At 39.3% G+C, this 27,868-nt stretch overlaps 1 protein-coding gene across 1 annotated transcript in view; it reads right to left on the bottom strand.

Moving 5' to 3' along the window:
• The window catches only part of sh3kbp1 (SH3-domain kinase binding protein 1), a 189,059-nt gene that overhangs the window by 137,397 nt on the left and 23,794 nt on the right, over positions 1–27,868 (bottom strand). Inside the window, exon 2 of the mRNA XM_002935188.5 lies at positions 14,818–14,975. Coding sequence (XP_002935234.3) covers positions 14,818–14,975 — 158 coding nt within the window. The remainder of the gene's footprint in view (positions 1–14,817; positions 14,976–27,868) is intronic.

Genomic DNA, 27,868 nt, shown 5'->3' on the forward strand with positions numbered 1-27,868 from the left:
GAGAGATTTACACTATGCCAATTTCAACAATTTCCCTTTATTTCTTTGACAGACATATTATAGTATTTGGAGTTATTTAGAGATAATAGCTAAGGAACAGGCTCTGCAAGAACACTTACATTTTGTGCATGGGCGTCCACAGAAGGGGGCAAGAGGGGGCACTTGCCCCCCCCTGGAAAAGTAGCAAAAAAAACCTTACTTTCTGCACTGTCTCCTCAAGCCCGTTTTTGCTGTGCTCCGATTGGATCTTTCTTCTTGTGGATTCTCCAATCAGAGCACAGCTTCCTTGACAGACAGTAAAATTGACCAATCAGAGCACAGATGCACACAGGGATCGGGAGATTTTGCAAACTGGAAACAAATGAAGACTGAAAAGAAGAATCTGCAGCTGTAACTTTACCTGAGAACCAACTCTCAACTTTTGCTGCAGATTTCATCCCACAGGTACTATACACAGGCACTATACACAGGCACTATACACAGGTACTATACACAGGCACTATACACAGGCACTATACACAGGTACTATACCCAGGTACTATACCCAGGCACTATACCCAGGCACTATACCCAGGCACTATACCCAGGCACTATACGCAGGCACTATACGCAGGCACTATACCCAGGCACTATACCCAGGCACTATACGCAGGCACTATACCCAGGCACTATACCCAGGCACTATACCCAGGCACTATACGCAGGTACTATACGCAGGTACTATACCCAGGCACTATACCCAGGCACTATACCCAGGTACTATACACAGGCACTATACACAGGTACTATACCCAGGTACTATACCCAGGTACTATACCCAGGCACTATACCCAGGCACTATACCCAGGCACTATACCCAGGCACTATACGCAGGCACTATACGCAGGCACTATACGCAGGCACTATACCCAGGCACTATACGCAGGCACTATACCCAGGCACTATACGCAGGCACTATACCCAGGCACTATACCCAGGTACTATACACAGGTACTATACCCAGGTACTATACCCAGGTACTATACACAGGTACTATACCCAGGCACTATACCCAGGCACTATACGCAGGCACTATAAACAGGTACTATACCCAGGTACTATACACAGGCACTATACACAGGTACTATACCCAGGTACTATACACAGGCACTATAAACAGGTACTATACACAGGCACTATACACAGGTACTATACACAGGCCTCTGTTCTGCCTCTATACAGATTTCAAATGGGGGCCAAAAATATTGCTCTGTGAGGCTACAATTTTATTATTATTATAATTTTGTATTACTTATTTTTCCAAGTAGGCCCCTTAACTATTCATATTCCCATCTCTTGTTTAAACCACTACCTGGTTGCTAGGGTAAATAAGACCCTAGCAACCAGATAGCTGCTGAAATACCAAATGGAGAGCTGCTGAACAAAAAGCTAAATAACTGAAAAACCATTAAAAATAAAAGTGAATTTGAATGCGAACTAGCCCTGATCACAAACACAAATGTTTGCAGATCCCCTCACAGAAATGCGCGTATAAATACTTTAACATACTAAACATTTTAGGGTAAAAAAAAAAAAGCCCCCCCCCGCACTTTTGTACAGTATCCCTGGGAGTCAGTGGGAACGGCAAGAGGTAGTTGGGAGGTTAACTTTTTACGCCAGCAGCGAATCCACTAAGTGTCACATTAGCTGTAGGTCAGTCTGTGTATGGGCCATCTTTAGCCTCCCCTAGTATCATCCTGCAAAAAAAATATATATATTTATATATATATATATATTTGTCTGTTGCAGGATGATACTAGCTTACTTGCCCCCCCTTGGAAAATTTTCTGTGGACGCCCATGATTTTGTGCACTGCATGCTCTAGTAACCAGGGAACTGCAACATGAAACTAAAGAGGGGAAAAAGTAAGGAAACCGATGCTGTGTGCTAATTAGGCTAGTGGCATGCACGGCGTGGCATTGCTATGTCCTCTTAAATGTCCTGATTCCACCCCAAGAAATTAGTCAAGATAAAGTTCCTAAAAATTTCATTTTTCAAATTAACAATATTACCATGAACTTGTTAGGCACTTTTAATTTATGCAGCCATAGTGGTATATAAATTATCTGTAAGTTTCTGATGGTAACCCTGGCCCCTAATCCCGCCCCTAGGAAAACTGCACCTGTCCGAATCTTATGTTAAACTGAACTTAAGCTAATCAATGACATCATGGAGGGGAAGGTGCCAGCCTCTGACATCACCAACAGGGAGGCCTCACTGGGAGGTTAAGCACTTAGGCTCAAGGTGGCTGGTCTGGCAATTCCTAAAGCCGGACCTGTCTGAACCTGAAAACACAAACCCACTTTGTGACCTGAGCCCAACCTGCAGATAATGAATATAATTGCACATCACTATGGCACAATCCTTTAACAGGCTGGAGTACTAATTGCATTTGTCGGTGGGTTAAGGAGGGGGAATGAAAGCTAGTGTAATGGTGCTAAACTATAAATACTGTATATACTCGAGTATAAGCCGATCCGAATATAAGCCGAGGTACCTCATTTTACCTAAGAAAACTGGAAAAAACTATTGACTCAAGTATAAGCCTAGGGTGTCACCAGTAGGGCTGGTGCGAGCAAGCCAGCACACGAAGCACAAGAAGTACAGCAGGATAATCTTGTTACACGATATTGCTTGAGAACTGATAATAGAACTGACATAGATCCCCCCATTCTCAGCAGAAAGCATACTGACATTAACCTATTGCTGCTGCCTATATACCCGAGTTTTAACAAAGTCCACACTTAAATGGAGATGACCCAGTTGTTACCATATACTCGAAAGTCACTGGTAACACGATATTGCTTGAGAACTGATAAGAATAAACTGAAGGATACCGTATATATACCCTTATACACCAGCAACAAACATCAGGGTGCAACATGCTCTGGCAAAGGGTGGCCCTGCATTGACCAGACAATAAGTAAATTTCCCTCGCAAATACGGTTTTGTGACATAAGCCATACGCAGTACTCGCTTGTGACAATATGAACATGAGATTGTGGCTGTGTGAAGGTTTGTGTTTCCTTGCAATGTAATCCTTTTACCAGAGGTATGGGATGGGTTTTGTTTCATTATCCATTATCCAGGGATTTGTTTAATGTTTATGGCAGCAAGGCAGTCTGTAGGACAGAAGCAACGAATCATCTTTGATTTTTTATGCACATTAAATGATAAACAAAGAAATTTGGCTATAACTAAAGCCCTGTGTTAAGGTGGCCATCAACTACTCACCCCATTCACTTATGACCCAGCAACAGGGCGGGGGCCATGTCAGTTAGTTAGACAGAGCCCCCAAGCCAGGCAATAGCAGCAGCACATCCGGCACCCGCACACTGACATCAGGCAGCGAATCAGTTCCCGTACGTGCGCACTAGCAGTAGCAGCAGCGCATCAGCACCGCACATCCGGCAGCGCATCCGGAATCCACGACAGTGCGGTCGTAATTACCCGAGTAGAATGAGGCCCCGAGTCAATAGCAGCAGCGCATCCGGCGCACACACATCATGCAGCGAATCCAGCATCCACCACACCGCATGTGTGAATTCCCGTACGTGCGCATATGTGTCCGTGTATATGCACGGGGGGGGGGGGATGCTAGACGTATGTGCTCATGCACGGGGGGGGGGGGGGGTTGCGAGACGAATGCCGGATTACTCGAGTATAAGCCGAGGGTTCCTTTTTCAGCACGTTTTCAGTGCTAAAAAACTCGGCTTATACTCGAGTATATACGGTAGAGTCAGGGAGTCTTTACTTCCCTTTAATTTCACGTTTTTATCACATATTTTGACTGACATGCCATTTTGCCTCTTCCTCTATTTCTGTGTTATACTGACACACTGCAGTCTCATTTGACTTGCCTTTTTTTTGCAAAATTTTTGGCATCAGGGATCTCTGTAAAGTTAAAGGACAATGAAACGTTAATATAAATTAAAAGTAAGTCTAAAGGCATTCTTTTTAAGTACTTACTGCATATCTAAATTCCCAGATCCCTGCTTGCTTCTCTGAGATATGGTGCTGGCAGCCTACAGCAGTGTGAAGACTACAGTGACATCACTGAAATCTCTCTTCCCTTCCTGTAGGTGCCAGCGGCAGCCTTCCTATTCTCTGAGCATGTGTGTAACTTGATCCTGTCTCCTGTTCTGAGCTACACATGCCCACCAGCCAATCAGAAGCGGATCTGGCAGAGGGGAGGGGGGGAGGGAATGAAACACTTGTGCAGTATGAAGCAAGGAGGGAAAGGAAGGGAGAATATCTTTTTTCAAAATTTAAAAAGCATACTGCCCAATAGTCCTCCTATTGTTTAGTAAAAACGCCACACTTTTGGCTCACCTAATCAAATATTTACTCAGTCACACTTACTTCACATTTTCTAGAACAGGCAGCCATCTCTAAAAAAGGTATTCTCCCTTCCTTTCCCTCCTTGCTTCATACTGCACATGCGTTTCATTCCCTCCCCCCCCCCTGCCAGATCCGCTTCTGATTGGCTGGTAGGCATGTGTAGCTCAGAACAGGAGACAGGATCATGGATCAGGATCATACTTACGTTTAATTTATAATAACCTTTCACTGTCCTTTAATAAAAAAAAAATCCACAATGACATAGGCTTAGTTATAGATTTAGACCTAAACTTGAACAGTATCCTATTGGCCACCCAAGTCTGTCACTGCCGATATAAATTAGGATTCATGTTGGCAATACAACCTTGGATGGACAATAGGGTAGTGTGTCAGCTTCCTAGCCAGTAATGGTTTGTTCCCAAAAGAAGACATCATCCTCATATAGCCATAAAATTGCTGAGCTTTGGCAGTTATGAAATGGCTTGTATGTTGTGTTAATGTATTAGTGTATTAAATACAGTGGAGTGGGAGTCAAAGTCAGAGTTGGAGGTACCATGAACTGAAGAGTCGAAGGATTTATGTACTGACTCCACAGGCCTGCTTTGCACACTGTACTGGGATCATAAATGAGCCTTTATGTGTCATTCAAAACCAAAGCAAAGAAGATTATTATGTGCTCCTTAAAACTTTGTTGCACTGCTGTATTTGGGCATTTCAAACACACAACATTTATAGAACAGGGAACATTATTTCTTCCACAAGAAACATTTTAGACTTCAGAGCAAAATGACCAAGGGAAAAAAAACAAAACACGGAAGTACTAACTAAACATAGCATCACACAATTTGCTGACCTACTGTGAATAAGCTACTTTAAATGGGGAACTTTTCTATTTCTGTAAAACCAAATATATGCAGGCTCTCGGAATGTATGAATGCTGTCATGAAACAAACATTAGTGTTATAATAGTGTTAACAACACAGTGTTCCTTTTTGTAGCATATCTAAGTGCTTTGAGTGCTGGCTTCTGTTTAGCAATTAAACAGTATAGCAATTACATTTTGTTGTGGTGGTACCCAGGCATTTTCTTGCCAGTTTAGGGGAGCCAGGCTAGAGGCCGATCTTGTGGCAGTGGTGCAACAACAAAAATCATATTCTAAGGGGTATATTTATCATGCTGTGTAAAAAGTGATGTAAAGCATTGCCCAGGGCAACTAATCAGCAATTAGAATCAACAGTTAGAAAATCAAAGCAAAGCATCTGTGATTTGTTACTATAAACAACATCACCAGTAATGTTTTACTCCATTTTTTACACAGCATGATAAGTATATTCCTTACTGTCCAATTTTCTTAACCTCCTCTAACCACCCATTGTCCCTAACCGCCTACATGTGGGATTGGGCCTTGGCCATGGGAAGTTACCAGCCTACATCCACTCTAGTTAACTCTCTGCTTTTAGAAAGGAAAAACTATTGGGGCTGGGTTCAACACGTGCCTTAGAGATACAGACTCCTCAGCTTACTGATGTGCCACAATGGTAGCTAAGGTGTGAATAGCATGATAAATTACCATCAACTGGTACACTGGTAAATAACATTAACTAGGAGTACAAAAGTCAAAAGAGTCACACAACAGTGAATCAGCGTGCCAAGGTCTTCCCAGAACATGATCAGTCTATCATGACCCAATAACCACTCATTAGGGTTACCTAGATACGGGAATTAATAATCTCTTAAAAAGTGCATGAAAACCTATGCAGTCATGACTTAGGCATTTTTAATATGTTTTGCTTTTCTTTTTTAAGATCTTGTGGTTAATCCACTGCCAGCTACATGGTTTAATATCACAGAGTAGATCTATGAGTCACTCACAAGGTCATTGCGTACATAAGTTAGTTTGGCCCACTATAAGGGCAATGGCACACACTGCCATACCAGAAAATACCTCTACATGGAGAATGGGGATCACTGAATGTAAAACCATTTACATGTGGCAACCTGGCATAAACAAGGGAAACTGACACCGAAGGCAGCAGGCAACAAAGCAATATGTGTGCCATTACCACATGCTGGATGAATTGCTGACATGGTAAAAAGTAAGAATGGCTTGTGGTGGTGTGGGGAGTGTGGTGTACCCTGGGCAGATCAAAATGGTATCAATGTAAACCATAAATGTTTAGCTAGATGGTCACTGATCATCATTTGCTTTTTTAGTAATCCTAATGCAAACAACTCAGCCAAGCTGCAAAAGGGGTCACTGTGATAAAAATGTAAAGTTTGCACCAGGACTAATAAGCCACAGTAACCAATCAAAATATTGTTTTGGAAACCTCTTTGGCTGCTGTGTAAGAAATGTACTCAATCTGCCCTGGTTCAGTAACCCATCAAAACCTATCTGCTTGGTTGGTGTGGGTAGCTGCACCTGGCAAAACTACAGTATGTGGCAGATAACATTTTACCAGTATATGTATTTCCTTATATGTGTTAACAATCAAGGGAAAAATACACAACTACAGAAAAAAGTTGTACACGTGTTTTAGTAGTTTTTTCTTTCTTTTTTTGCAACTGTGGTTTTTTTTTTCAGAAAATCAGCCTTTACAGTTAAAAAAGGGTGTTGACACTGAAGAAGAGGCAGAAACACAATTCAAATAGAATGTGAGGTAGTGATCAAGAAAGTCTAGAGGCTGGAGGGTCAGCAATTCAATAGAATTGTAGAATAACAGCATGCTCAGGAACTACAGTTTGGAAGTGGACCCGGGTCCTTGAAACTTGTTTAATTTTGAATGTGTTTCACGATGTTGTGACGTCACAATGTCAGCCTGCTGCTGCTCATGTCATCAGTGCCTTTTATTACATACTCTAACCCCATTAGTGATTTGTGAAGGTTTAAAATGCCAATTCCAGCATAAATCAATGATTTCAAATGCCCATCTGCCCTAAAGCATGTTTGGGTTTTGCAGTACGCAACCAAATATACAGGGCAATAAAACGTTTTGTGTTACTGTAATAAGAGTAGATGGTATTTATTTTCATAGATAGGGAAAGCTGCTAATATAATGTAATAAAAATAATGTAGTAAATCCCTATGCTAGCATAAATCCATGTTGAAGCCAAAGCAATTCTATTGGGTTTTTTAATGTTTACATAAGCACCTCACATTAGAGAATGGCCCTTTGTGCAAAAAACCCTAGGTGGGTAGCATTCCTGATAACAAATCTGTCTTAATTGTTTAACTGCAGACTATGTTGCCTGCAACGTACCACACTGCACGGTTTGCCCAACTGCCTTCCTGTGACAAAGAAGTGTTTCCTGCCACAGCTTAACTTCTCTTTGTAGCAGAGAGAAAAAATCCATACTGTGTTGCCATTGCACTTACTGTCAGTTAGTAGCTAAAAAACTAGACTGAAAGTTGCCAAGAGAATGAATGCACAAATACAAACGATCATTGCATTTATATGACTGTATAATAGCAACAGCCAATGAATTGGTTCCCTATCCCAACATGGGCCCTCCAGCAACTTTTTACAACAACTCTCACGCAACCCTATTTGTACAGCATTGCTTGTCTGATGAAGGGACAGAAAAAGAGAGACTGGGGCATATATATCCAAAACTAATGATAGAGTTCTCCAGCTCTCTGTTCATTTATATGGGATAATTTATAAAAGGGTAAAAGAAGAGCAATATCTATATTGGGGCCTATATTGGGTCTGAGTCTGCACCTGTCTCTTAGCAGAAGAGACAGTCTGGCAGGAGAGAGAAAAGAGAAATAAAAAGATAGTCTGCCCATTCGCAATGCTCCACACAGTGTGCAAAGTTTAAAAAAAACGCTGCTCCTTACGCAGATATTTGATGTGTGCAAAGAGCAGCACACCCCTGGGCACAAGTTCTCCACAGATTAGCACTAAGCGGCATCCACTTGTGTCCCTTACTGCTCCTGCCCTTATTCCAAGGGGACATGCAAATGACTCCTATGGGTAAAAGATAACAGCTCCCTGACACTTGCATTGCTAAAAATGCTCCATAGTGGTAGATATGAATATAGCACTCAATAGTAAAAATCTAAGTCTGGCCATGACATTGAGTAGGAGAAACAATAGGTTATCTGAAAGCAGTTGCATTGTAAAGTGCTGGCTCTTTCTGAAAGCTCAGGATCAGGCATAATGCACTGAGACACACCGTTACTACAACTAAAAAAAAAATACATTTATTGGTTCAAGTACACAATTTTAAATGGTAGAGTGAATTATTTGCAATGTACACAGTTTAATTTAGTAATTAAATCTACACTACAAATCATGACAGAATCCCTTTAAGATCAACATAATCATTCAGGCCAGATTTCTATTTACTGAGTGTTCTTGGAGTTCTGAATATGTTTGTATACTTTAAGGTAAACTTTCCTCAGGAAAAACAAGTATCTCAGTGGGAGTCTGAAATTGCTTATTGCTCCTCATAAATATTTAATTTATAGTTGTTATCCTGATATATCCTGTTCTTTATACAGTATATAAACCTTCTGCATTGACTGACTGCATATATTAGTTACTGACATGGCTGAACCACGCTAATCCAGTTATGTTCCAGTAAACAGCAAATGGCTGAATCGTTCCAATGTGGAAAAGAGTTTGGAAAGAGGCTATTTCTATATTTATGCTTAAAGGGAAAGGTCAAAAACTATTTTTGTTTAATGAAAATATAATTCTAAGCAATTTTACAATATACTGTACATGTATTACCAATTTTCAATGGTTTTAAATTATTTGTAAATAATTGTTACTGAAAGCAGCATCTATCTATTTATACTGCCTGATATGCTAGCTCTGTCTACTAATATAGTGTAGCAGAAGCTATGATGCATTGTTTTCAGAAGTCAGAACTAGCAGTTTAGGCAATATAAATGGACATATGATGTTTTGGGGAGAGAGTTTTTCTGGAAAAATCCACATTTCCCAAAAGCCACTGTTTTAGGGAAACATAAGAACTGTAAAAAAGAAATGATCAAATGGGTTGTACACTGTATCAATGTTATTGGACTGATTTACAATCATTTTTAGGGGTACTTCGAGTTCATAGCAATGCAGCAGTGCACATTCTGTAAAATAATAACTTTCCCAAAGCTAGGGTGTTAGCAATCAGTGCTGAACTCTAACGCTAACTATTTCAGAAAACTTGGCACGAGATGCAGAGCCCTGAGTTGGTGGGTGTGGGTAAGCCCTGCCCTCACTGGCCGCCATTGCACCAGCACTTCTGCACCCTGCCTCAACCCCCATAGTCTAGCTACACAAACACCAGAAAAAATATTAGCACATCTTATGAGCCAAAGAGCAGTCACTCCTGTCATTAGTTTATGCTCATTTTTAGAAGTTTGGAAGGCTGACCTTTAATTTAAACCCCCTAAAATTGTAAACAAATAACATTCATTTAACTTGCTGCATTCTAATACTGTCCTCTGGGAACATAAAATTATCTGTTTTGGTTCTTTCTGTTTTGAGCAGAAGCTTTTCACAACCTGATATGAGCAATGCCCTCAGTTTTGCTTTTACAGCAGAATTAAAAAATGTAAAACACAGTAAGTAACCCAGTGGAGCCTGTCACTCACTCTCCTGCATGACAGAGCCCCCCGCTGTTAGCCTGACACTGACAGTGCAACCAATTCACACCACCCCAGCTGTGCAACCAGTTACCCACATCTCCATTCATTTGAGAACATGCGGTGCCGAGGGCTGGAATTTCTCTCGCATACATGGTGGAGGGCCACTAATGGAAGCCAGTTTTGGCCACTCCCTCATTTTAAACCACACCCATTTTATCACAATGGTCGCTTCAGGGATATTAACCATCATTCATATGTGAAAGAATTATATTATGTCATATCAAGACACACCCTTAAATCCATATGCCTCCTCCTCCTTCCCTGTGGATAGCACAGCAACCCCCAGCATATAATTATACCTTAGGGACCATTTAATGGCTATTTCCAACTGCTAACAAACTCCCAGAACAAACCCCTGCCAGGTTCACCTCCCACAGGCAGCATAGGGTAGGCAGAATGTGGCACACGCAGGCAGCACTCTGCCTGTCCTATGCTGCCTATGTGTGCCATACTCTGCCTGTCCTCTCTGCCTGTGGGTGCCTATACACAGACAGCATAGGCCAGGCAGTACATACATCTCCTGATGGGTCTCCATAGGTCCCAAATATGATTTGGTCATTGGTACCGGGGCCAAAGCATTGGCCAGCATTAATTGCTCATGTAGCGACAAACATAAATTGAGATTTGGGGGTTGTTTTTTTCAATTATCCTGCAATTCTTAACTATATTAGAAATCCACACAAGCACCAAAAGTGACAATCATTTGGCAGTTTAAGTTTCTTTTCCAATAACTACACTGTATAAAAATTGTGCTTACTGTTTTTAAGAAAAAAATACATTTTCCGACATCAGAATCAGATCGATGACTTTACAAAAAAAAGGAAAACAATATAAAGTGTTATATGGTTTACTAGACCATCTTCCTATTTGAAAGTCAATTTCAAATCACATGACTCAATTCTGCTTAAATCAGTTGACAAAATAAGGTAAGTTACCTTTGTAGTGCTAATGATAAGGTATAGAAATATTTATACAATGTTTTTCTCCTTGTTATGGATTGTTATGGCTTAACATACTCTTAGAGAAATCCAGGCAGTCACAGTGGGTGCACCAAGTATGGTGGGACATTAAGCTAAACGTGCAGGAAAGGACTTAACTGTGGGATACAATCCAGAGTCTCTCTAAGCTAACATCCACAGCCCAATCTTCCTTCATAGCCTGTTGGCTATATATACAGACTATCACTGGCACCATAATAGTATAACATTGGTAATATGCTAAAATAGACTTATTTCTGAACTTTGTTGCATGTTTGTTATTTTTTACTTTATGTTTTATGGTAAATGTTCCATGTTCCATGACCATACACCTATTACACAGATCATGGAACTCTAAGGTAACTTCTAATATCCTCATATTGTTAACAGGGGTTACTTTTTTAGCTTTTATATATATATATATATATATAGTATATAGTAGTAGTTCGTGTAGGCTGCATTCCTGTAACCTGTAACCTGGAAGCCCGAGCAGGAAACCATACAAAATAATGTACACGTGACAGCACTCACAGGATTTTTCAACCCAATTTGGTAAAGCAAAAAAAAAAAACCAAAGGTTTATTGATCTGACAAAAGGTCCTTGCGAAAGACCAAACTTCACCAAAAGCCAAAAGTTGAAAAATCCTGTGAGTGCCATCACTTGTACTTTATTCTCATAATATATATAAGGATATAATTAACAGGCATATTATATAGTGAATAATGTACCTCTATTGTAAAATATGAGGCTGTTATAAGTTAGCACAGCCAAGGGCTTTTATAGAGGTGATGAAACTCCAAGGCAACTTCTAATATACTAATATTTTATATTAAGAGGTGCATTATTTATTGTAGTACACAAGTTCCAGTGAGTCATGTGACTGAAATGACATCACTAACCTCATTTAATAGCTAATCGTTTATTGTTCTTGCTTCTGGCATGGCATAGAGCAAGCCAAGTGTAAAACCTCAAACTCAGTAAGGCTTGCTGAGAGTACTGCTTGTGTAACTAACACGCACAGAAACTGCAGCACACCAACACGACATACCTTTTTTTATAAAAGTCATGTATATAAATCATAAGGCATCTACTGCTTCACATGGGGAAAAACAAGCTTTTTGAATATTTTGCCCCATTTTTTTGTTTTGTTATTTAGCATTTTGTTCAGCAGCTATTTAGTAGAATTTTAGCAGCTATATGGTTACAGGGTGCAATATAACCAAGCAAACAGGCAGTGGCTTGAATAAGAGGCTGGAAGACGAATAGGAAAGGGCTGCAATTAAAAGATAAGGCATAAAAAGTAACAATAAAATCATAGCCTCACATAGCTATAGCTTTGGCTGTCAGGGGCAGTTCCCCTATCTGAAAGCTGGAGAAATCAAAAGAGGAAAAGGCAAATAATTAAAATACTACAAAAAAAATTAAGATGAAATAAAAAGTTGCAAAAAATAAGACATTTTATAAAATGTATTAAAGTTACCTTAAATTAAACTACCCCTTTAAAAAACATTAAATCCATTAATATTTTATTTCAATATATTTTTTATTTGAAAAAGCAAAAGACATACAGGCTACTTTCCAAATATCACCGTATATACAAGCATAGTTACAATATCATAGTGTACCAAAGCATTATGATGAGATACAGGTAGTAAACATAGTTTAATAAGTAGTCTGAATTTTTCCGTTGGGGTCCAGGGTAAATCCATTAATATTTTAAATTGCAGTTTAGAGGCTGCAATCAGCCATTTTTTGCACTTTTGCACTGTCGGGCATGTGAATAATGGGCAAAGGTGCCTTGAATCAAGTGATGCCTGCATTAGATACATAGGCTTGCCCCACCTGCCCCCTAACGTACAGATGTGCAGGAGAGTGTTATGTGGGATAGCCTGCATCCGGGCCCTGGCCTTTCTGCCTGCCCAAAGAAACAGTAAGTATGGGGCTAGCTGTGCCTCCTGAATCTGCTCTAAGCACCGAGCACTGGATTTTTGATCTGGCTCCCACTGCTGAGACCAGCAAACCCAGTGGTAAGTACATTACCCCCCTTGACTTCCTAAATTAAACCACTGCAAAAATGTAAATATCTTTAAAATCAGTTTCAGAAATATTAATGGAAGAAAAAGAAGTAAACAATGCGAGCACTGATTCCAGAAAACTGACAGCTCGTGGAACACAGAACTGAAACTAGGGTATTATAGCCCCACTGCATTTTAATGCTCTCAAGGTCTTAGAAATAGTTTCATGTCTCTGCTTTAGAGATGTTGTTAATATTAATGGAGCAATACATAAATTAATGAGGCATTTTGCCCTTTAACTTCTTTAAAATGCTCAATATATATATAAATATTATATAATATATATTGTTCATTCCATGTTTAACAAAATCTAGCATTTACGTGCAGCTGCTAGGGAAAGTTTGTGTCTCTCATACATTTAACACTGGGAGTAAAGCAAAAGCACATGGTACAAAATGATGAAGATGAGTAGGCCAGGATCTTAAATTGTAACCCACATTTGCTAGTTCCCAGCTCAGCAGCTGAGGAGATATCAACACAAGGGCCCCATATTTTAGCAAACTTGTTTGCTCAGCCATGGTCTGTATATGTTCATTTAATTAGGGCTTTCCATGCTGGAATGTTAGAAGTCATCTGTCCCATCCACCTGATTACAACCAACTATATGCCATAGAGTGACCTAATGAGCAACTTGATCTTGTTCAGTAGTAAAATGTTGTTGACCCACCCCAGGAGGTATACTTCGGGGGAGCAGGCGAATAAAAGGCAACAGATAATTAACTACCCCATTCCAGTAATTTGTGGACAGATCCAGATCTAGGGTTGCCACTCGGCTGGTATTTGACCAGTCTATGTAGGAAAGAATTTCCTTGATTCCACATAAGGATTCCTGTCCTGCATATTTTATTAGTGAATTTAAACTACATTTGAAAGAGATTTTAGGCAATCATCACAGGAGTCAATAACTTCTTCCCAATGCTCCGCCCCTGCAGGTAGAATGGACAACCATTATTATAGGCACTTTTGAATGTCACTAGGGACAGGTCCCCCAATGCCCTGTACACCCTGTAGGTTATTTGACCTTGTTGGGGGTCCTGTAACTTCACATAGAGGTGGCCTGATGGGTTAAAGCAAGGTAAATTGTGCATGGTATGACACAGCTGGGAGTATCTGAACAACCTGGTAATTTTTAATGTGCTGTGTCCAATGAAAAACATTTTAGCTGTAAGGGTGAAGACACATAGAGCTACTTGTCACAGCTACTAAACACCAGAAAATACCCTGCTATAGACAGTACTGAGAACTGCCTCTGTTAAAACATACATAGTAAATGATCAGCACTATCCAGTTTTGTAGCTGTGACAAGTAGCTGCTACACGTAGTTCTGTGTCTTCACCCTTACATGTACTTTTTAACTCTGTTAAGCCCTCTCACTGGTAAGTTGGGTTTCTAAAGTATTGCTTTGGTCATAGCTCCTTTTTAAGATCCCACTAAATGTACCCAAATGAGACAGCATAAAGGTAGCACCGCCTAAAATTATATATGGTAACAGAACCCTTTTATATCTTCTCACTAAAAAGTCCTTTCATGCAGTAAAGTACTGTAGGCCCATACATTCGTTGTCTCAAGTAGAATTTATAATCATAAAAGGAAGATTCAAAACCACTTTATTTTTTCTTCAGATCAAAATATATTTTAATGATGCTTGAAGAAGAAGGTCTCTGCTAGTCGATACAGAAGACACTGCTGTTATATATAGATTAACACAAAATGACAGATTGTACTCACTCTTACAAAGTTGTCAGGAAACAGACCTCTTCTTCCCTTCAGCTCCCCTTCCCACCAACCGCCATCTTCCTTCTTGATTTTGGTGATGATGTCACCAGCTGTTATAGTCAGCTCGTCCTCATGTTGAGCTTTGTAGTCAAACTCCACTATCGCATCCACTAGGCGCAAAAGAGAGAGAGAAACAAGAATCAACAACAAAAACTTGCTCTTAAAATATTGTGTCAGTGATGAAATTAAAGGGAACTGAGCTTTAGATCAAAGGTAGTTCATTTTTATATTTAGTTAAGTAGCTGTTAATGTTGTTTAAAAGAATACCAAAGAGTAATCAAAAATACTAGGGAGGACAATCTGATATGTACAGTAGTTGCTTTCAAATACATTTAAAATTATATGACACATTACACTATAAGTAGCTGTTACAAAGCAATTCCTTAGCAATAATAATAAGTTGCACCAGAAGCACACAGTGAGAAAAAAAATATATGCAAAAACACAGAAGCCCCCAACATTGCCACTAGGGACACCTGGGTTTGTCATCTTATAGCCCTGGGGGGTGGGGAATGATAACATGTATCACTAGCCAGTACCACTAGCCATGTCAGTTTATTGAAATGGTGGCAGAAACTTTTGGCATGATGTGCAATGCTCCATTTTGATTAGTATGTCCCTAGCCTGGCAAAAATACATGGAGGAAATTCACTGTGTCGTCTACCCTTGGATCCAACACTTCCCTATGTTTGAATATTTATTATGACTAATATGTTCAACATTTTCCAATAACTGAAATCTGATCATCTACACAAGGATTTCCAGTTGCGATAACACTGTTACTGTATTCTCACACCTAAGAAACATGAGAAAGAGATCTACTTCAGCATCGTAGCTCATCAAACACTTAAATAAAGTTTTCTTTAAATGCTGCCATGCTGGTTATTATTCAAGGAACAACTAGAAGTTGGGTGTCACCTTTCATAGTAGCCTTTGGTGGCACTGTTATAATATACAAGACAATGGGTCAACCAGCGCCAACTATAAGCCACCCTCTCCCAACCCAAGCTTCACCCAGTCCAACGCCTCACAATTACTTATATACCCACATCCAATCCACCCAACCTCTGTTGTCACCGGAGAGGCAATGCAACCAGCGGGTTTTCGGGTTGGCCCGTGCCCACTACTCTTCTGAGAGTTCTGTGATGATTAAAACACCATATGTGCCATTGGCCCAAGAACAGTAAGAGAAATATATTACAAATTGTAGAGCAACAGCAATTAAAAGGAAGAAATGGAGACTCATATTATGAAAAAACAAGCCTAAAATATTGTACAGCAATGTGGAATATGTTGGTGCTTTATAAATACAGGATAATAATAATAATTAAACACCAGACAAATGTCACGCTTATAAACCCTCTGCATTGCTGTGGTGCAACAACATGGGTGTAAGCAATGATGATTTGCCTTTGACCATGCCCGTGCCCACAAAGCACGTAAACCCACATACACAGATAGGTTCACTTTAGGTCTGCCTGGTCTTGGTTTAGATGAAAATAACTTGATTTGTTAAAATGTATTCTGGGTAAATTGCACTTCTCCCTTAAAATCATTCAATTTAGCTTCAATCTGGTGGAAGGATAGTTTTTCTGCATCCAAGGGAACAATTTGGCCTGGAAGTTCTTCAATAATCTCCTTGAACATCGCTACAAACAGCTGGGAAATATTCCTAAAATATTAACACTTTTCTAGTACAGAACCATATTAATTCAGTTGCGTTGATATCAAAATCCTTCCAAATCCAGTATTCCAGTTCAGCTACCTCCTTCAGGCAGGGTATCACTCCTGTGCTCCTGCTGTAGCACTAATTATATATTAAATGTAGACATCATTCTACTGTACAGCGCTGCGTACATAAGTAGCGCTTTATAAATAAAGATATACATACATACATACATCATATAAGATAATGGAGGGCACCTGACAATGCAGGGCTTTGCTGCAAGTTAGTGTTTAATAGTGTGTTCCACACAACCTCAGTTGCATTGATGCTGTATAAGTTGCTAAAGCACAATTCACACATTACTGGGGGCAAATGTGTTACAATGTAAGTTCATTGTTCAAAGAAATTTAAGGCAACAAACATCTGAGTGAAAAAGATATACATATAAATTACAGCTTCATTCGAAAAACTTCTCAAAATTTACTACCATTTGGGCTGGGGAAATCTGAAGAATTCCCAGAACTTCATTTTTTTACACTTATTAATAGCTTTAAAACCACTGAGAAACTCTTTTTTTAATTTTTGCACTTTAACTTGATATGTAGAGTACAAATGACATAGAAAAAGAAAGACAGGGAGATCAACCCTGGTCAGAGAGTTTGTGCATAAACAAGCACAAGCAAAATAAATCAGCAATCCATTGAGAAATCTTCTGTGTTAACAAACCCATCCCTTCCTTAAGCTGGCCATATACGCACCAATATTATCACAAGAAACAAGAGGGTTGATTCACTAAAGTGCGCTTAAAACGTGTGCTATTTATAGCATGCAATGTTATTTGCAAACACACGATTCACTAAAAGCATTAATTTAGACGTGATGCTGCATGCGTTATTTAAGTTGCAAAGACTATTTTCATGAGGTATTTGACGGAACGCACGCTAATCAATGCGTCGCGCACAAATAGTCGCGACATGCGAAAAACGCACGCCATATTAGCCATGCATGCCATTACTTTCGTAAAACTACTTTTATGAAAATGACTATTTCCCTGCAAACTGGAGGCTGCATCACTCTAGGGCCAACACAGACTTGAATAAATCCCACTGCAAAGTCCATATTTTATTGCCAAAAGCTCATTAACTGTACTTTTCTATAATTACTGCCTGCCTCAAGTAGGTGTTCATTTTCGCACAGACAAATGCGATATTTAGCGCATCTAAGTGTTTGTGAATCATGCGTTAGTATTATTTCAGCGCGCAAATTAACGTATGCGGTTGCACAAAATTTAACGCACGTGATATGCAACTTAACGCATGCGTTAATACTTTAGCAAATCGCACGTTTTTTTCGCGTCAATTTTAACTCAAAAAAACGTGAGATAAGACTTATCAACCTTTAGTGAATCAACCCTAATATTTGTTGCGTGTATGGTGGATTGACGAGGCAACCAGCATCACAAACGCATTGGATATCGTTTGTCTCCAGGAGTTGGTGAGCAACATGTTGCTAACGAGCCAATGGTTGGCGATAACTGGTGTATGACCACCTTTAAGCTGAAGTCTTCATTAGGCTTTTTAGATAAGGAGCAGCTCATTATACAGAGGACTTTTTGTGGCTACTGATTTGTTTTGTTTGTGTTCCTACAAACAGGAAGTAGAATGTGACTTTACTTTTAAAGTTTTAGTAAGATGAGGGAAAGCATAATGTTTTCAATGTTATTTCATCCCAAAGAAATAAAGGTGTTGGGTACTAGTCAATGGAAGGCTTAGCAAAGAATATCCTGTTTATTTACACCTCAGCCTCCAGGAGCTTAATATTAGCTTTACGAGTTATGTTTAACAGCTTGAATCCCACATGAAGAATTATTTTAGTGATCTACCTTCCTGTATCACTATTTATAGTATGGATATTTGTGCTCATTCTGTCATGTTAAATTAGACAGATAGCTGAATTGGTTTGTTCTTCTGCAAAAAATTATATATAAAAAAATAATAATTTGGAACTATCTGGAACATGTAAGTTTCAAACCAATGTGCTTCTACTAGAGCTATTATATATACTTTTGCAGATTTCCTTGATTGTTATATTTCCAACATAAAGACATTAAAAAAGAGGGATTCTTTGTGGGTATGAAACCTGTGTTAAAAATGAAGGGAATACATTGTGCTGTATATATACAGGTATGGGACCTATTATCCAGAATGCTCGGGACCAAAAATAATTTAAACATTCATTTAACCCAACGGGATTGTTTTTCCTCCAATAAGGATTGATTTTATCTTAGTTGGGATCAAGTGAAATGTACTGTTTTATTGTTATTACAGAGAAAAGGGAGATAATTTTAAAACATTTTAATTATTTGATTAAAATGGAGTCTATGGTAGATTGCCATCATGTATTCTGAGCATCCTGGATAATGGATTTCTGGATAACTGATCCCATACCTGTATGGGAAATAGGGGATTCAGTCTGGCATTTTGTCATGCCAATATTATAGCTAATAATACCACCCTTTGTGGCCAGAAAATGGCACAATGCTTGCTTGCCAGTCAATAAACTACACAAAACATGGATATATACCTTTGTTTTGCTCAGCCTGAAAAGTCACACAAATTAGGCTATGCATTCAGAAGCCACAACTGCCGAGTATAATGGCAATTCCATTGTTCAGAACGCTGAATGGTGCTCAGAGAGCAATAAAGATTGAGACTGAACTATATCCCTTGTCTCTGTAAATCAGCAATTCAATTGGTAAATGAGCCGTGCTTATTTTAGTGCTGTGTTGTCTCCTTAGTCTGTAGAAATTCAGAGCAAATTAAAACCAGTTATTTGTGGAAATATTTATAGAGCAACAAACACTAAATAGAAAGAACATTGTATATATTAAATTCAAACATACTTGAATTGCTTAAAGTTCCAATACTATTAATATAAATAAGGGCATTTCTAGCGGAAGAAGAAAAATATTCACATAAAACAGGGCTGCCGCTGTCAAATCTTTTTTTTATGCAGGAACAGTACTAACATTCATGGATCACCAGGCGTTTTACTTGATGGCCTTTTTCTCACCAGTGGAGGCATACCTATCAACGCCTATGTTGCCAGTCAATGATTGCATGTCATTAGGTGCAACAATTGGAGCAAAGGGCACTCTGGAATTAGTGCCTTCTCAGGACAGATGTAAAGTGCAGGGCACTCTTGCACCATGTTATGCTGAGCCTAGCAGCCTATTCTGCAAACCAGACACAGCTGGCATACAGTATAGGCACAGGGCACTGGTACCTGTTATCCAGAATGTTTAATGGATCTTCATATTTCTAAAGGATTTCCAAAACAAAAGCAGAGCTGCACATTGGGGTTACCACCTGCCATGTTTGGCTGTGTCATACCCAATTTCGTGTTTTTTTTGGCTACGATTGCAGACCAAGCACATCATCAAGTTGAGAATAGCTTCCAATGAGTATGTTACTGTGTAGACATCAGATCAAGGGACCAAAAAAGGAAGTTAAAAATGCAATTCTGAGAGATGCCTAGCTCAGATAGCCCCCTAACACAGGGGCCTGCAGCAATGTTCTTCTCTAGGCTGGGAGTTCTAGTACAACAACAGCTGGATAGCCAGAGGTTAGAGATTACTGTTCTACATTATTTAAAGATCTAAAGGAGATATGTGATTCTCAAAGTGTCCATAGGGTCTATGATACCTTTAAATAGTACAAATCTCAGTTATTTCCCAGCTCCTCCATCCCCTTATCCCTGAACTGATGTTTCGCCCTTATTTAGAAATCTAGATGCACAAATATCTAATGAGCAATACGAAGGAAGAAGTAACAAAAACATGCATTAAGCAAGCAACTCTCCCACAGCTAGCTTGTGCCAGACAGATAAAAGCATGCAGGCAGATCAATAAGTCTTTGACTAGCAAACAAATCAATGTTATGACCCAGAGTATTTTTACTTTCCCTTCTTTCATCTCAGCTTTATGTACCTACATAGATATGTGGGTGGGTAAAGGAATCCTGCAACAGTAAATCAAATAGCTCATGCCCAGAGGCTTTGTTCACAAAATATCACATCATTTGGATTTGCAAAAATGTGTCTATGCTTTTTATTACATTATTCTATATTGTATTATTTACTTATCATTCTTTTATCCTGAAATGTATTGCCAGGCTCTACTGTTTTGCTTTAAATTCTAAAAGATGTGTCTGTAGTGAAGTGTTTCTTCGTAAATGCAAACACAGTATATACATTACAATTACACAGTTCAGGGCAGGTTGCAAAGTGAAAAAAGGGCACAAACTGCCATGCCACGCTTTTTCCCATAATATTGTATAAAGTGCAGGTACAGGATCTGTTATCCAGAATGCTCTGGGCCTGGGGTTTTCTTTCCATTATTTGGATCTCCATGCTTTAAGTATCCTAAAAAAATAACGTAAATGCTAAATGTTTTGCCTCCAATAAGGATTAATTATATCTTAGTTGGGATCAAGTTTTATTATTACAGAGAAAAAGGAAATTATTTTTAAAAATTGTAGTTATTTGACTAAAATTGTTTTGCCTCCAATTAATTATATCTCAGTTGGGATCAATTACAAGGTAGTGTTTTATTATTACAGATTAAAAGGAAATGATTTTAAAGGAGAAGGAAAGGTAAAAACGAAGTAAGCTTTATCAGAAAGGTCCATGTAAATGCAGCCATAAGCACTTACAGTAACGCTGCACTGAGCCCTCTATCAAAAGAAGTCTGCACAGTTCTCTCCTCTCTCCTGCTCCCCCTCCCATAAGAACTGATAAAACCCCCACCCTTAGGAATAATTAGGAGTAATCTGAGCTACAGTATAATGTCTAAGACGCAAGCAGGAAGCTATGAAGACCAAGCTAAAATGGCAGCTGCGATCTTAAACAAGAGCTTCTAGGGCTCTTTACTCAGGTATGATAAAGCTTTCTGCAGAATAAATACAGCATTCTAGGCGGCACTAAAGTGGCAAATCTATTGGCAGTAAAATGCCAAAATGACTTTCCTTCTCCTTTAAATTTTTTAATTATTTGATTAAGAAAAAATCTATAGGAGATGGCCTTCCTGTAATTTGGAGCTTTCCCATACCTACAGTTGCATCAAGGCACATCAGGAAGGCACATTTCATACTGGTGTGTTATCCAGAAACCTGTTATTTGCCAAGCTCCTTATAACAGGAAGGCCTTCTCCCATAGACTTTTTTAAATTAAATAATTCAAAATTTTAAAAATGATTTCCTGTTTGTCTGTAATAATAAAACAGTACCTTGTACTTAAATACAACTAAGATATAATTAATACTGATTGGAGGCAAAACACACTTTTTGGGGTTATTTAATGTTAAAATCATAGGTATGGGAATCTAAATAGAAAGACCCCTTATCTGGAAAACGCCAGGTCCCCAGCATTCTGGATAACAGGTCCCATACCTGTTATATACTTTCACTGAGGGTTCACCTGAGTTCAGCCACACATGATACCCAGTGACATAAAGTAGGCGCATTGATTTTCATTAGAAAGCATGCAGTCAACTACTATTACGAGTGCATTATTGAAAGCCAAAGCACTTCATCCATAATGTCTCTTTCCAAGGTAAAAGCAGATTGCATTACAACAGAACAATAACAACAGGCAAACAAAAAAGACTACATCTCATGTTTATTTAATGAAGCTTTGTGGGCAATAAGAAAGTAAATGTTTGGGGTTTTTTCAGTAAACCAATCTAGTTTGTTATAGTAAATATCATTTTGAATAAGTCCTATTAATAATATGGAATTTTAAATTTAAAATGTATTGTCATCATTTTTTTACCTTTCAATAGCAACAAAAGAGGGCAAAACACACGGGACAAAAGGAAATTGATACAGATGCATTGTACAAAGCAACATCTCGCTGGATTTTGGGGATGTATAATGAAGCCTTAGAGAAATCATCAACTATTCTGTCACGTCTATGGCACACTGGGTAGTTTTGGACACTTTCCCATGTAATAAAAGGCACTAAGTATACCAAGGTGCAGTAACTCATAGCAACCAATAAGATGTTGATTGGTGACCAGTAAATGCTACCTGCTGATTGGCTGCTATGGGGTACTGTTCCTGGGTACATATAGTCCCATTTATTACATAACCCCCTTTGAATTATACATGTTTAAGTGGCCCAAACACAGGGCACCAAAATGCCCCAAGCCCCAACTACTTGCCTTTATCTGAATCACATGCAAGCACCTCTGTAAAAGCTTGGCAGGCAACAATAGCCTGACAAGCAGTTGCACAAGTGCCTATGGGCATTTCATACAGAAGTCAAGTGCTTTAGGGGCACTTTGGTATTTTGGGTTTCTTAAAATAAAGTGGCCAAAGTGCCTTAGTTGTCCTATGTGACATAACCCGCCTAAGCTATATCTTTAAATGCCTTTATATGAGATATACTAATAATTAAAACACACTATTATGACAACACCCGGGAGGGTCATGTAATAAGAAGGTCAACGTTTCCTCAAAGTCCTGACCTGGTACAAACTTGGTGTCTTTTATTACATTTCCCCAGTTATATATTTTTGGATTTAATTATTTGTATTTGTTATCATGAATTTAGAACATACCATTATGTTCTTTTTAGAGCACAACCTGAACCATTCTGGTGGTCAACCTCAAAACAACCTCTCTGCACAGTTTCATCACTACTTTCACATTCTGGTTATCAGGGAAACTGCTATACCCAATCCATGTCAATGCATACAAAACATGTTGAAAAAGTTAGAACTGCATACAAATTATCTGATTTTCCTTATCCAAGTAAACACCGCGCCGGCACACACATATCTCCCACTGACCTAAAAGGATGTGGAACACATAAGAGTGGGCTGGTTTAGGAGCAGACTGTGTTATAGACTAACTGTAATATGGTGCGGTCGATGGATCAGTGGATGGCTTAAGGGGTCCCAGCTTTATACTTGGCATGGATTCATATACATTATAAATAAATCCTGCATGAATCCTTATTAGAGACAAAACAATCCTGTTGGGTTTACTTAATATTTCATATTTTAATATTTAAGCAGATATAAGGTGAATAACTGGAATATCCCATATCCACAGAGGGTTAAACTCCAAGGGAGATCTTGATCAGATTTTGTGGGTCAGATTTTATCTGATCTTGTCATGCAACAGCACGCAACACCATGCAACAGCACAAGATTTTGTAGGATCCTACAAATCTGATCTCGTTGTATGATCTACATCTGACAGTCAATGTATTTCAATTAGAAAAAAAAGTCCATCAGACACCATCAAATTTAATCTCGCTGGATGCAAACCCAGCATGCAGTGTTCCCTTCCGACAGGCGTGTTGTGTTGGATAGCAATCCTTTAGGGCTCTGGCACACGGGGAGATTAGTCGCCCCCGAAATCTCTTTCCTCTCGAGGCAACATCTGCGATTTCAGGGAAATCGTGCCACTGCGTATGCCATCCCACCGGCGATTTACATTTTCGCTGGTGGGATGGCATTTCGGGGAGATTAGTCGCCCTCGAACAGGGAGAATTGTCGCGGGCGACTAATCTCCCCGTGTGCCAGAGCCCTTAATGTAGTTTACACATCAGATTTTTCCATCAGTTCCATTATATTTTGACCCATGCCACTACATCCGACTTGTAGGATCCATTTGGTCGATCTGACACGATCCTACAAAATTTTCCATGGAGTTTAGTCCAAAAACTCCAAGTCCCAAACATTCTGTATATTATATCCTATGCCAAAAAGAATGCATAGGGCTAGTAGTTTATCTTTTCCCAATTCCAGACTTAGTTTATTGTAAAGTGATATCAGAATCCCCCATGCAGCAGCTCTGGTTAAGCCACTGTACATCATATATGAGTCTTTACTAAGCAATGATTTTCTGTTAATGCCAAGCCAATTGCCTTAAAGGACATGTAAAGCCTACATTTGCCTACAGTGTATATCAGTTGGGCACGTCTCCCCCACCCAAATGGCACCGTTTGTACTGCATATATCCCCTCCGCTTTGACCCAGTGGCCATTTTTCCTCTGACACATAATCAGATACATTTAAATCTGCAAACAGCATACACACACAGACCCTTATTCAGCATACATTTCATCAAGAATACAGGCTCACACAGGCACAACTGTCTTTGATAAAAGTTCTGCTTTGTTTGATGGTTAAGTTGAGCACAGGAGAAAAAAATTGAAGCAGACAGTTAGAGCTGAGTTTCTGTGGGAACCAGCAATGTCATCTCTTCATTGGCTGCTAGACTGGGGGCGTGTTTAGTAATCTGAGCTTAGAACAACTGAGCATGCCCACAAGCCAGAAGTCAAAGCAAATTCCTGAGGGAGGGGGCCGAGTGGGTTTAAGGAGGAGAAGGAAATCTAGTCATTTAGGAGATGTTGCAGCCTTACTATTAACCTCTGGACAACCAGTGTGGCAGGTATTGAAAGATTCCAAAGAGGCTGTTCACTGATTACATTTTTGTGTGTGGGGTTTACATGTCCTTTAAAAAGGTGAGAAACATGGCAAGGAATTACAAGAAAAAAGACATAGTAAAAGGAAAGCACAAATGAGATAGCCCCTTTGCTGGTAATTATTGTATTGGAACTGCTACACTATATGGAGAGGAGACCTGGAGAGTCTCTACACTTGCCTTTATAGGTGTAAATATTATCTTTTGTACAGACCATGTTCAGTATAATGTACTTATCATGTACTATAATACTCATCCAAACAATATTAGTTTTATCACTAATAAGAAAAGAAGCCATACTTGAAAACAAGCTGTGCACAGCTCCAACCCTGCATACTCTAAATCCATTGTAAATGCTTCAGCTGAGCAGCTGCTCCAAGGAGTTCTCTCTCTCTGTCTGGCAATGAACCCAGATTTAATAAGAAGCTCCAGACACTAAGCTATTGCCTGTTGTGGCTGCCAACTCCACAGCAAGTCGGCTAGACTACTAAAACTTCAGCTTCTCTTTGCTAAACAAATCTGCAGAATTTGGCACGGGACTTGCTGATTACAAAGGTACTCAATCTCATGCTAAAACTGAACAATCTCTGCCACCAAATATCGGGAAGTTTGTATATATGTTATATATATGTTATTTATATGGCACTGCTGTATAGGCAGCGCTGCACATGCACCAACTTTGTAATATTTTGGAGGATCTGGCTAAATCTCTGCAAAATGATCTAAATACAAAGCCCTGATTTGAAAGCAACATTAAAGGGGACATATTGTGTGGAAAACAATATTGTGCCAATGAATTGTACACCTCTATATACAGAAGGAATGTACTTTAAAAAGTAGTGTTTTGGGTTGATTTATTGAAAACATCTCCAAATACCCCAGTCCCGCCCATCTGTTTCACTTCCTGCTGCCTCCTTTCCCAGGCTGTGCAGGGGAGGCAGCAGCACTCAGTACACTGCACTGTAGGGTAGGAACCAATCAGCAGTTAGGCTGACCTGATAGGGAACTGAAACCAGTCTTTGCTTGTGTGACTGCAGGTCTGTGATTGGCTATCCCCCCTCCTAATGTACTTCTGCCAGGGACCATTAGGACTCACCCACCCCTCATTTGAAACACAGACAGGAACCTGAGAGGATCCCTAGGGAGCTCCAATAAAGGGGCCATTTTTACAGATAGGATTAATTTTTTAAAAGTAAAACCAGCACCATATATTATTCATAATTGTCTGCAATAATTTTTTTTTTGTTTATCCTATGTCTCCATTAAAACCAGTGTGGTATTCAGTTGCCTAGCAGTGCAGTGACAGGTCCATGATGAGAGACAAATTTATAAACCTATTTATAAAACAGTGCTGAATTGCACCAATTACAGGTAGTGTTTCTAAAGCTGTGTAATGATTGTATGCACGGCCATAACTACAGAGGATACAAACAGAGCTACTGTTTTGGGGGTCCAGGAGGTATAGGGGGTCCAGTGGAAAACTGGCTGTTTTAATAGATGTTTATGAAAAATTTCTTATTCTCAAAGTTTAGGGGGGTCCCTAAAATGACTTTATTGTGGGGTCCAGTGACCTCTAGTTATGCCACTGATTGTTTTCAAGTCAAGTGTAAATTCTGGCATAAAAAGAGATTGTTGTAACATACATGTTTTGCTCACAGCATTCAGGTGGGGGAAGGGGCTGGAAATAGATCACCATACAGCAGACCCCTCACCAGTCCAGGCCCTATGTTCCTCAGCCCCCTTCGGGTGTACTGTATACAAATTTTCATGCTAAAAAGACAATTAGCTCTTCTATGTTCCCCTGCGGTGGCTCTTAACGCAGTCCATTTTTCTGATGGGTATGTAGTCACTGCACTGCTGGGAAACACACAGGTAGAACGCAACTTGAACTCCTGTCTGTAGAGTTTATAGAGTTCTATAAAGTGTAAATTACAGCATTTATACATTTTTAATATCTCACTTGTTCTCTTGTACCTTGTTTCTCATAACCCCTTCTCCTTTTAGTTGATAATCTCTACTAAACAGTGCCTTCTTTATCTCCTGACAGTCCTGCAGCAATTTGTATCTGAAAATTGTGAGCCGCATCATGGTTTTTACCCACAATTGCTTTTTTTTGGGGGGGGGGGGGGGTTGTGCCCTTTAGTGCTCTTGCACTTGTGTCAATAAATGTTTTGTTTGAAATGATCCAAATAGTTCTGAACAAAATGACCAGGTCACAGCCCACCTGTAGGGACTGGCCATTTGCACCCAAGACATACATGCTTTTGGTATGTGAGTAATTGTTATTTTCAGCCAAGCTACTGTATAAATGTAAGCAGATAGGCACAGGTATTGTTGTACAGGTAGAGGATTTGTTATCCAGAAACCCTTTATTCAGAAAGCACAGATGCCACTATAATAATATAATTCCCATTTTTAGAAGTAATTGATTCTAACAAAGATATAATTAATCCTTATTGAAGGAAAACAATCCTATTCGGTTTATTTAATGTTTAAAGAAAAACTATACCCCCAAACAATGTAAGTCTCTATAAAAATATTTTACATAAACAAGCTCATATGTAAAACCTAAATAAAATACACCATTTTCATAAAAATATACTTTTTTAGTAGTATGTGCTATTTGGGTAATCCTAAATAGAAAATTGCCATTTTAAGAATTAAGGGCTGCCTTCTGGGATCATAGGATTCACAGTGCACACAAACAAGCCAACGCACACATACATGCTAGGCCACATCAGCCAATTAATGGACAGAGTTCTGTCTTTTTTCTGGTCAACAGTGGATCACGGGAAAGGATGTAAAAGGGCAACATTTACTGATATATATACAGTATATTCCA

Source organism: Xenopus tropicalis, chromosome 2 (assembly GCF_000004195.4).
Source record: "Xenopus tropicalis strain Nigerian chromosome 2, UCB_Xtro_10.0, whole genome shotgun sequence".
Taxonomy (NCBI): Eukaryota; Metazoa; Chordata; class Amphibia; order Anura; family Pipidae; genus Xenopus; species Xenopus tropicalis.